The sequence below is a fragment of the Camponotus vicinus genome, unplaced genomic scaffold (assembly GCF_025532165.1).
Source record: "Camponotus vicinus isolate PSW18456_S1 unplaced genomic scaffold, iyCamVici1.0 SCAF_4, whole genome shotgun sequence".
Lineage (NCBI taxonomy): Eukaryota > Metazoa > Arthropoda > Insecta > Hymenoptera > Formicidae > Camponotus > Camponotus vicinus.
This window is the reverse complement of record NW_028141976.1, coordinates 19,156,782-19,169,388: the sequence shown is the minus strand read 5'-3', so window position 1 is coordinate 19,169,388 and position 12,607 is coordinate 19,156,782. Positions and strand designations below refer to the sequence as shown.

Genomic DNA, 12,607 nt, shown 5'->3' with positions numbered 1-12,607 from the left:
TGACATACAAGAATAGCGAAACAAAATAACAAAACATACAAGATGAGATAAATGATATAAAAATATCTTCATTTCATCATTTTTACACACACATTCTTTTAACTCCTTTTTCTTAAATTTTCATATCCTTGGATACATATATGAATGTATTCAATAGATAATAATATTAATAATATTAATAATATTAATAATATTAATAATAATATTAATAATAAATATTGCTTACATATAATGCGTGATATTTTAGCACAAGATATTACAATAATTTTTTTAATAAAAAAATGGACTTTTTAATTTATTAAGTTTGTTTCTCTCTCTCTCTCTCTCTCTCTCTCTCTCTCTCTCTCTTTCTTTTTCTCTACATCATTCTCAGAGTCTGAGTTGTCCTATTTATATTCAATAAGTAATATTATGTAGAAATCATTATTGACAGACGAGAAAATTATCGTTTTAGACTTAAAATCTTAATTATGTTCTAGACTCGTCTTTTGTAAAAATTTTTCCGAGAAAAATGAGATAAAGTAAAAATAATAAATAATATAAAGAAAAAACAAACATGTTTTAATATGTACATCACGATATATTCTTTTCTGACTTGTTGACTACACGTGGCAACTGGAAATTTCTATTCGCCTCGCTGCATCTCGATCTGCCCGTTGCCCAGACGTTGAAACTTTCAGTAAACGTCGGCCTGATTCAAGTTTTAACAAGCGTTCTGTTCCCGTCATCTCGTCGAACGCGTTCATACGGAAATTATCCTTATAACGAGACTAGATCTCATGCGGATGTTTACACATCATGTTGATTACAACTACTTTACTTTATAAAATTTGCTTCCAATAATTATAATTTTTGCATATTTTTAACAATTTTAGAAATAAATTGATATTGATTTTGCATTATAAAAAAAATTTTTTTTCAAATATTATTAATTAATTATATTATTAATTTTTTCAAATATTATACATTTTTAATAATCACTTCAATAGTAACTTGATTTGGATACATTTGGAATATTCTTTCTTTAGAAAATGAAGCTTTCTCGTACTCTATAGAACATGTTGATCGAAAAAGAGAAATTGAAGCCGAACGCCGTAGGGTGGCTCTTTACACAACTCCTGGACACAACCTTAATCCGATTTATTCATCTTCCCTTCGCGATCGGAATACTGAGGAGCATGTATTCAAAAATATATCGTATTCCTCGACAAGAAATACATATCTCGATGTGTAAAAAATTTGAAGACATATCATTTATAGTTCGAAAAAATCACATTAACATGTGTAGCATTTTATAATATAGTACGAATATAATAAGGAATACTTAAAACAATTATATGTATATATATATATATATATATATATATATATATATATGAAATACTTTGTCATATATAAAAAAAAAATAGCAAAGATTTTGCAAAGTTCTTTTTAATCTATATTTATAGTTAGAATTTTAAACAAATTTTTAATTATTTTTTTACATGATGTCTGTTTGAAATAAAGCCTTTCTTTAAAGACATGCATATTCAGCATAGATATTATTAATATATATCTATCACATTCACATTATCACGTTTTATGTCCTTAAAGCGTGTTGAAAAAGCATGATAAAAATTTTAAATATATATTTGTAAATCCTAAATTGTATAAATAATTCATCTTATAAATAATTTATTTATAACTTAAGATTTATCAATATGCATATATTTAAGAATTCCAAAATTTCATTATTTTAATCTTACAGTTTTTATATTTGCAATGTGGCAAGCAATGTTATAATATTTATTAATTAATTATTATTGCATGTAAATTAAGCAATCCATTTCATGCATTACAATATGTTAACGTAACAGTATAGATGTTCCATAATTTATTACAGAAATGAATTACGGAATAGAAAGTGAATAGTAGAGATAGATGTGTAAAATGCAAGTTAATTAGATAATGGATGTTTCACTCTGTGTGTTACAACATTGCATAATATTGCCCTATATTCATGCCACTGCATAGATGGAATATATTAAAATTATTTTCTTGTTGTGACTAATGAATATTTCTCTTAAATTACAATGCTTTTTGTCTATTATATTCAAATTTTTGCTAATTCTTATTTCATATTAAGATATTAAAAATACATAAACTTGTTTTTGATATTTCTATCAATATATGAGTAATTAAGAAGAACTTTATTATCATTGTACTTTGACTGAGAAATAATCGTGTAAAACTAATCGATTACTATGAATAAATATTGTGAAGACATTATATAAAATTTGTTGTGTCCTCAAAAAATTTCATTACATCTAGTAATCTGTTGGATAAACGAAAGTGATTTTATTTAATAACAAGTGTAAATTAATAAAAAATGGAATATGCAACGCACTATTTAGTGAAAAATAGATACGAGCGATTGAGAAATTAACTCTTTTGTGATTGCTAAGAATTAGATTTAGAACATTTTACAACTTTTTTCGATTGCTTATTCAATTAAATTCTATTAACTAGGTTATTTTTTTGACACAATGCATTCATTATATGAAACTAAAAATATTTCACAATTTATATATAATTATTTATATATAAAATGTAGAATATTTGGAAGTATTATTGTAACGTGTAGCTGTCAATAAAAAAATACTAATTAAAAACATATAATAGGAACATATAAAATACTTACGTCCTTAAAATGTAAGCACATATCGAAATAAAAAATATTTATTTTTTGTAATCAATATATAATATTATATTTATAACATATACCTTTTGTTTTTTATACTTGAAAACTTCAATTTTTTGAATATTTTACAAATTCAATATTAAACGCGTGTAATTTATATATTAAATGCTACTACTCAGAGCCTCTTAAAATTGTATTTCCGAAATTATAATATTGTTTCTTATTATGCATGTATTGAAATACATTGAAATACATTTGTGACCGAGATTATAAAAATATCAATATAATAAAAATGCAATATTTTATTAGAGAGATAAAATTGACAGACACAAAACAATTTATAAGATATTCAAGTTTTTTTTTATCTTTAATATATAAAATTTAATAAATTTACTACATATACATGCTATTTTTACTAAATTTAACACACACACACACACACACATATATATATATATAATAGTTTGATATAATATTTTATTAATAACATTTCGTTAATAATTAATTTTAATCGTTAATAATAATTTTCAATGTGTAGACTATTCTGTGTATGTATTTTGAAATAATTTCAGATAACTTTAGAAAGTTAGCATGTTACATATTTATTTTATATATTTATTGTCATATTCTGATCACACAATACTGTTTTTTTAAGTATTGGTCAGGTTTTTTCTAGTATTTAAAAATATTTGAAAAGTTAATAGGTTTTATTGAGAGATAAAGAAACTCTAAAAAATCACCTCTTGATCAATCACTCAATTTGTGAACGAGGAGAACAAACATGACAATAAAAAAATATTTATTTTTTACATTTCGAATAAATGGAATAGAACGAGCAGTATGAATCAATAACAAATTTGCCAATAAACTGTCATCGATGCGAAATTTGTCTTCAATTTATTTTTTCTTTTTCAGAATATTAGTAAACTGAAAGTTTATATGATTATATAATTGTAAAAAATAATAATAATAATAATAATAATAAGTTTATTATCTTTACATTGTTTCTCTCAATATTATGTTTCATATTTTAATGAGAATTTTTTAAATAAAAGTTTTTTAAATAAAAGAGTTAAATTTAAGAGATTATTTGGTTTTTAATATGAAGACTTACTGCAAGTTATAATAATTCTATATTTAATAAAATTTGTTCATATTTTGTGACAGTTTTATGAAAGTAACGAAAATTCATATGTGCATGATGATAGCAGAAAATATTTCAAAGCAAATGTAATAGAGGTATTTGCTGAAAAAGAAAAAATATGTATCATATATTCGATTAAATTGCGAACAATATTATTTCTATGTAGCTGGCATATATGCACAAGCACTCGATGTGCAGCCGATATTCATTACATGTTTATTAAGACCGAATCCAATATTTGTAATTTAATGTGGTGCGATATTATTAATATTTTCCTTTTGTTTCCATATATCATTATTAATCGGTAATTTCAAATAATGTTATATTTTATGCTCTTATAATATTTATATAAATATTTTCAACACTCGTGTGCAATATAATTCGTATTATTTTTCACTGTTTGCGTGATAGAAGACGCGCTCGCGACAAAAAAAACATCATATATACCTAAATTCTCACCTATAGATAAAGCTTGACAGCGTCCATGTTTGATTTCCATGTTATAAGCGTTGACCGGCAGGCATGCATTATTTATGAACCTGTAGAAAACTTCGTAGTAGCTCTTTTATCGTAAAAAAAATTACATCCGTTGGGTCATTACATATCTTTCTGCACAATGCTTGTAGTGAAATACTCGAGTTATATTTTCTATCGCACTCATCAAAACACTCAAAATTCACACTGATCAACACTAACATTCACATAAAAAATAAGATTTTCTAGCTATTAATTTGTATCACATCTTAGTATTGCATTAACAGTATCATAGTAGCAGAAATTTAGAATTAATTTCATTGTGAATTCACTATATTTATTTACTCGATATCAATTTTCAAACATTTCTAATAATAAACAATCTAAAAAAAATTGTGAATTGATTTTATTTGTCGAAAAGGTGTTGTACATTTTCAATTAACGAAATTTCTTTTTGAAAGTGATAACATCAAAGTGATAAGTCATAATATCAACTTTGAAAGTGATAAAAAATATAGTATAATTATATTATTTTATATTATGATTTTATATTTTATATTATCTATTCTTTTGCATTAAATATATCAGCGATGTACCTTGGGAATATGTGTGTTGCAGTAACTGTAACCAAAATAATACGAACAAAAATCATATATAAATTCTATTGCGTAATGAGTTATATGTTAATGCAATATATTATTTTGCCAAATTGAAATCTGTATCATATATTAGTAGGTATACAAGGCCGGTTCTAACCCAGGTCCTCTCAGGGGGGTGAGGCGCGAGGGGATCTCAGCGGCGCGGGGGAATGACGTTACGCAGGATGGAGGGGGTTCTCCGTGGCGCGGGGGAATGACGTCACGCGGGACGGAGGGGATTTCGTAGGCGCGGGGGCTGCGGAGCGGGGCGGGGGACGCTTGTGTTGGATGTTTTATGACAAGTATAAACAATCATAAACAGATTGATAAACAGCGGTATTTGAAGAGGATTGGGTCTTCGGGCCTAACCCAAAATCATTTTCCCCTTTTTTTTTTATTTTATTTTATCTTATTTTTTAATGAAGAATTGTAACGTATCAGCACTGATGTTCGGCTGCTTTGTACCCTTGCCGCGCGTGTGAGAGAGAGAGAACAATAATATCGCGTGCGAAAAGAATGCGTACGAGAGAGAACGATAGCGAGACTTATAATTAATGCGAGAGCACGCAAAGGATTGGAGCGCAAGGGAAAGGCGTGTAAATAATTGCAATTTTTTTTGTTACAATTAAAAATATATAGAATTTATTTAAATGTGTGTATGAGTATTACAAATTGTGTGTGTGTGTGTGTGTGTGTGTGTGTGTGTGTACTTAATATTAAAATTATATAAAATTTAAAAATTAATAAAATATAGGAGGAAAAAAAAAGATGAATATAAAATAATGCGGACGGTGCGCCGGGCTGTAAGGGAGAGGCAGCTCCTGAAACAGGAAAAACGCTACATTAATTTTATCTTAATTAAAATAAAAAAAAATAATAATTTATTTTAAGATACTTTTGATATATAATAAATTGTAAGTTACTTACAATATTATCCATGATCCATTTATTTAATTTGTGCAAATAGGGCACATGTTGCAGGCCAATATTTGATTCAAACATTTTCTGCACCCTGTGCATGACATACTCGAATTTTCCAAATGAACATAAGCTATGGTTCTATGTTCTCGAACAGCACTAGTTTCTTCAAACTGATACGGTACACTTAGAAAGCATTCGATACAATATTTCGATCCATTTTCCATGTAGTAATAGGAAATGCAACATATCTTTGTTGCTTCGTTGTATGTCATTATTTCAGGTATGTTTAAATCTCGCTGTTTCTTTTGTAACCGTTCATCAAGAATATCGACACTATTGTCACTATCATAATCACTGTCCTTCGCCAAGGGTTCTATATCAGATTCATCATCTTCCATCTCTCTCCTCTCTCTCTCCTCTCTCTCTATCTCCATCCTCTCCGCCACAGCTGGATCCATCCAATCATCGTAATCATCATCCGTATCGTCGTCGATGATAATTACGTTTTCTTCAGCCATTGCACAAGACCACCGAAACACAGAAGAGCAACGAAAGAAATGACACTCTAGTGCAGCAGACTCCTCTTCATTATATATATTTTTTAACATAAACAATATAAACGCGGGGGAATGACGTCACGCGGGACGGAGGGGATTTCGTAGGCGCGGGGGCTGCGGGGCGGGGCGGGGAACGCTTGGGGATGTGTTGGATGTTTTATGACGAGTATAAACAATCATAAACCGATGTCCAGATGGTAAACAGCGGTATTTGAAGAGGATTGAATATTAGGGCCAGAATTATTTTCCATATTTTTTCTAGGAAGAATTGCAACGTATCAGCGCCGATATTCGGCTGCTTTGTGCCCTTGCCGCGCGTGAGAGAGAACGAATTCTTTCTGAGATGTAAATAAATGATTATTATGATACACCACTTATTTATTTTACACAAAGATGAAAAGGTTTAGACGAAATACAGGGAGGATTGAAGCGCATCAAGTCACAGTACATGATTTGAACGCGCATCGACACGTCGCGTCGGTAAAAGTATAGTAAAAGTATAGTCAAAAAATATAGTGTTCTGTCAGTGTTGTGTGATAATATATATATAAAAATGGAAGACGAAGATCACGCGTTGTCATCTGACAGTGACTGCATTAGTGACTGCAGTGAGAACTCCACGGAATTCAGAGAGAAAATAGTGTCTGTTGCGGAAATTAATGCTTTAAACGCACGTAGTACAAAATTTTGTATCATATACAGTTATTATTCCACGGGTGGTGCTCTAGCTGTATGTCCTTCGTGTATGATTGCGTTGCAAGGCGTGGATAGCCAAATGATGTATGCTGTTCGAAAGCACAAAATTGAGACACTTGATGCGATGGATGGCCGATTCTGTTCAAGGTGTAGCGAGCCGTTGTATATAAGATTTCCGTGCAATATGTGCCCAATTTGCACTCTGTGAAAAAAAAAATGGAAAATATCGAACAGACTGAACGCGACCTGGTGGAGCGATCCAACCAAATTGCCACCTTGGGTGAATATTTTGCATGGCTACAACGATGCAACGAGTACATCGAGTCGCTGGAAGAGCAAAGTCGGATCAAACGACTACGATTATCGATCGGGAATCGACAATCATTGATTGCTCGGATCGCGCGACTCGAAGGTGCAAAGACTCGATTGCAGAGACAGTTTATGCCCAGTGGTGGTAATTACAGTGGCAACAATAACGCGGGTGCCGGATGTAGCGCGCATCAAAATGAACTTGTGTGGCGCGAGATTGATACCGCGTTCGATAACCGTATTCTGACCGGTGCTGTGATTAACGCAAACCATATCGAACCTCGTCAATTTCTCGATGACGCCAAAGACATTGTGATAGAACATGTGCAGGACGTTATAAGAAGACACAACAGTGTAAAAGTGAACACCATATTCAATGGCGAGTTTGTGGCCGGAGATAAACGCGCTAACAAAAGTATTAATACGAGAAACTGCGAACTCTTTCGCACATCCGATTTACACGAGTGGTACGAGCGCCGCGTTATCGAACCCACTCTAGCATCGCTGGAAGAATTTCAGGAACGCGATAGCGGGTGGGCATTGTCGCGAATATTGAATTTGACTGTAAATATAAATAAGTATAATCCTATGCGCGCGAGATGTCATATAAAATTGCCGCGGGAGATTATGATGAAGAGAGCAGTGATTAACGTACAATCAAAAGACAATGCGTGTTTCGCGTGGGCAGTGGTCGCCGCTCTATATCCCGCAGAAAGAAAGGCGGAACGAGAATCATCGTACCTGCATTACGCGACAGTGCTGAATTTCCGAGACATTGAGTTTCCAGTGACTGTCAATCAGATTAAAAAATTGGAACTTGTCAACGATATTTCGATCAACGTGTACAGCATCGAAGAGAAGAACAGCATTGTTCCGATACGTCTTTCGCAGCAGAAGCGGGACAAGCATGTCAACTTGTTGTACGTGGAAGACGGCAACAATGTCGGACATTTCGCATGGATCAAAAATTTATCCCGGCTCGTGAGCTCGCAACTGAGCAAAAAGGACCATAAGAAATATATCTGCGATCGGTATGTATAATTTAAATAATTATAAGTTATGTAGCAAATTGTATATAATTCTTTAATTTTTTTAAAAATTTTTATTTTCTTTTATAGATGCTTGCATTACTTTGATTCGGACGACAAGTTGCAGTCGCATACTGTCGACTGTGGAAAGATGAACGACTGCGCTATCCGGTTACCGAGCGATAAGGACAAGTGGTTATCGTTCAACAATTACAACAAGAAAGAGCAGCTTCCATTCATCGTGTACGCCGACTTGGAATGCGTTCTGGCCAAGATGGAGGAAGAGAAGAATATGTGCCAGCACCATCAAGTATTTAGCATAGCATATTATATACATTGCTCGTACAACGTCTCATTATCCGCATATCATTCGCGTCGCAGTACCGATTGTATAGCATGGTTCGTCGAGCAACTTAAAATGTTAGCATTTCGTGTAAAAAATATTTTAACTACTAATGTCCCTATGGTAGATTTAACATTCGAAGAGTGTGAAAAATTTAATAGCGCTACTCAATGTCATATATGCGAAAAACCGTTCGCGCAAGACGATACACGCGTACGCGATCATTGCCATTTGACTGGACGGTACAGAGGTCCCGCGCATTCAAATTGTAATTTAAATTATAAAGAGTCTTTCGGTATTCCGATAGTGTTTCATAATTTATCCGGTTATGATTCGCATTTCATTATCGAGGAAATAGCCACAGCGTTCGAAGGGAGAGTCGAGTTACTTCCAATAACGAAAGAGAAATATATATCGTTTACCAAAAACGTCGATCTTAAGGAAGAAAAACCAAAAAATCAAGTAAAATTACGCTTCATCGATTCATTCAAATTTCTTACGGTAAGTCTCGACAAATTAGCATCTTATCTAGATAAAGATAAACTGGATATTTTAAAATCAGAATTTCAAAATTTATCGAGTGAAAACTTCAAATTATTAACACGAAAAGGTGTGTTTCCATACGAATACATCGATTCCGTTGACAAGTTGCAAGATACATGTTTACCACCGCGCGAATCATTTTACAGTTCCTTAACCGGTGAAACTATATCCGAGAGCGATTACGCGCACGCCGAGAACATCTGGACGCGATTCTCCATTCGAACGCTAGGCGAATATAGCGATTTATATCTTAAAATCGATGTCTTGTTATTAGCCGATATTTTTGAAAACTTTCGCGAGAAATGTATCGAAAGTTACGGACTCGACCCTGCGTATTATTATACTCTTCCCGGATACACGTGGGACGCCATGTTGAAGCATACAAAGATTACGTTCGAATTGCTTACCGACATCGACATGGTCATGTTTATCGAACGCGGTATACGCGGTGGTCTGAGTCAGTGTTCCAACAGATACGCGCGCGCTAATAACAAGTACATGCAACAATCGTACGATCCATCGAAACCATCGTCGTATTTGATGTATTTCGATGTAAATAACTTATATGGATGGGCAATGTGTCAACCGTTGCCCTATGCCGATTTTCGATGGGTCGATGACGTGTCGAATTTTGACGTAGCATCGATCGCGTTAGATTCGCCTACGGGTTATATCCTCGAAGTCGATCTCGAGTACCCGCAACATCTTCACGATACGCACACTGACCTTCCGTTTTGCCCGACACGTGACAAGCCGCCCGGCAAGCGGCAAGACAAACTCCTCGCAACATTATACGATAAGAAGCGTTACGTGATACACTACCGTAATCTACAGCAATGTACGCGACACGGCCTTCGCGTTACAAAAATACATCGAATTTTACAGTTTTCACAATCTCCGTGGCTTCGCAGTTATATCGAATTAAATACACAGTTTAGAACACTCGCGAAAAATGATTTTGAAAAAAATTTATATAAACTGATGAATAACGCGGTATTTGGCAAGATGATGGAAAATGTGCGTAATCGTGTCGACGTAAAATTATTAACAAAGTGGGACGGACGATACGGCGCAGAAGCAATGATAGCGAAACCAAATTTCCATAGTCGAAGTATTTTTTCGGAGAATCTCGTTGCCATAGAGTTACGCAAACTAGAAGTAAGATTTTATAAACCAATCTATGTCGGCATGTGCATACTAGACATTTCTAAAACGTGCTTGTACGAATTTCACCACGAGTACATGTTTTCTCTGTATCGCGACAAATGCCGAGTAATGTACACCGACACAGATAGTCTAATATATCACATCGAATGCGTCGATGTATATGAAAACATGAAGCGCGATATCAACCGATTTGATACGAGCGATTATCTAATTGATAACGCGTACGGTATACCGCTCGTAAATAAAAAGGTACCGGGTCTAATGAAGGATGAAAATAACGGTGCCATAATGACCGAATTTGCCGGGCTCAGAGCAAAAATGTATGCGTTACGAGTCGATGGGAAAAAGGATACGAAGAAAGTTAAAGGTGTCAAGAGCAACGTTGTCGCGAGAACGATAACGTTTGACGATTACACACGGTGTTTGAAAGAAGAAATTGAAATGACGCGCCAGCAGTCGTGTATAAGATCGAAATTGCACCAAGTATACACAATCCGCGAGACAAAAATTGCTCTGAGTCCGTACGACGACAAGCGGTATATCGTACCCGAAACCACCGATACGCTACCGTGGGGGCATTATAAGATACCATTGTAAAATGTGTGTGAAAGAAATATTAATAAAGATTTTTGTATTTTTATATTTCATATATTTTTATGTAATGCATTTCTCATACATCTTATATTAAAAATACATGTACTATCGCAAGGAATATTGATAAGGATTTATATATATATTTTCATTTTTCAAATATTATATATGTTATACACATATATTTTTCCAGAAAATTAAAAATAAACATTGTATGAATTAAATCACATTGTCTTTATGTATCCAAGAATTGTGCGAATTGTCAAATCCCAACCATTTCACGTAAACCTCGTCACCCCTCCTACGCAGTATTTTCTCCACGAGATACACGTCCGGATAATTCGCGCGATGCAACTCGTGCTCGTAGAACGCTCCAGCGATAGGTTTTTTGCGATAATCCTCAAGTAGATAGCTTACGGGATTAGTATGCTGCACTTTTACAATTTTAAACACTTGGGTTGTCCAATTTGGCGTGTAACCTTTCTCAAAAATTGTCTTGTACTTGCTAACGCGTACCGAGTCACCTACTTTGAATTTTGCCGGACCCGCGATATTTACACGGTTATACACAGTAGCCAAGAGTCTTTCAGCGACCGCGGGGGTAACGTCGACGGGTCGCATACCGATCGTTCGATGCTTGCGCGCGTTGTAATCCGATACGAGTCGCGGCAACGCGCTGATCCACTTGTAAGATCCGTTCAGCGTAAACATCTTCCACATGTCGTTTTTCAGCGTGCGATTGAATCGCTCAACGATCGATGCCTTCAATACTGAATATGTAGAATAATGATTGATGTCATGTTTCCGCATGAGCCGTTGCACGTCAGCGTTATAAAATTTTTTCCCCATATCAGTTTGTAAGTTTTTCGGACATCTTTTGCTATTTCGAATTATCTCAGCGATAGCGTCAGCTGTCTCGCTTCCGCCTTTACTCTTGAGTGGTGCGGCCCACGCGTGCTTGCTCAACGCATCGATGACTGTGAGTATGTAGTGGTAACCTCTGTTGAAACGAGAGTACGGACGCATCTCGACAATGTCAGCTTGCCACAAGTCATCGTATCCCCGCACTATGACATGTCTTCGGGGAAAATTTTTTCTCGCCGGCGCGTGCAATTCGTTCACCAACTGCTGTTTCTCTAAACTATGTTGTTTCTTCGCTTCCTCGGTTATTCCCGATCGCCGATCCATCGTTGTTTCGATTCGTCGATCAAACGATGTGTGCCCCGAGTATCACCGTGCGTTTTATCATTCGTTACTGTTCGATAACCGTTCCTGCCCCGTTCGATAGCCGTTTCTGACTCGTTCAATAGCCGTTCATTACCGTTCCTACCCCGTTAGTTGTCGTTCCTGCCCCGTTCGATAGCCGTTTCTGACCCGTTCGATAGCCGTTCGTTAGCCGTTTCTGACCCGTTCGATAGTCGTTCCTTACACGTTTGATAGTCGTTTCTGAGCCGTTCACTGCCGTTCTTGACCCGTTTGTTGCCGTGATTGACCCTGTTGGTAGTCGCTTCTAAGT

The 12,607-nt window shown here is 34.5% G+C and overlaps 2 protein-coding genes across 5 annotated transcripts in view; both read left to right on the top strand.

Moving 5' to 3' along the window:
- The window catches only part of Unc-13-4a (BAI1 associated protein 3), a 101,366-nt gene that overhangs the window by 9,484 nt on the left and 79,275 nt on the right, over nucleotides 1–12,607 (top strand). The gene's annotated exons all lie outside the window — the stretch shown is intronic.
- On the top strand, nucleotides 6,971–10,609 carry LOC145970673 (uncharacterized). The gene is made up of 3 exons (XM_083097542.1): nucleotides 6,971–8,450; nucleotides 8,538–10,350; nucleotides 10,535–10,609. Exons 1-3 carry the CDS (start codon nucleotides 7,327–7,329, stop codon nucleotides 10,607–10,609), a joined length of 3,012 nt encoding a protein of 1,003 aa, XP_082953668.1. The 5' UTR covers nucleotides 6,971–7,326.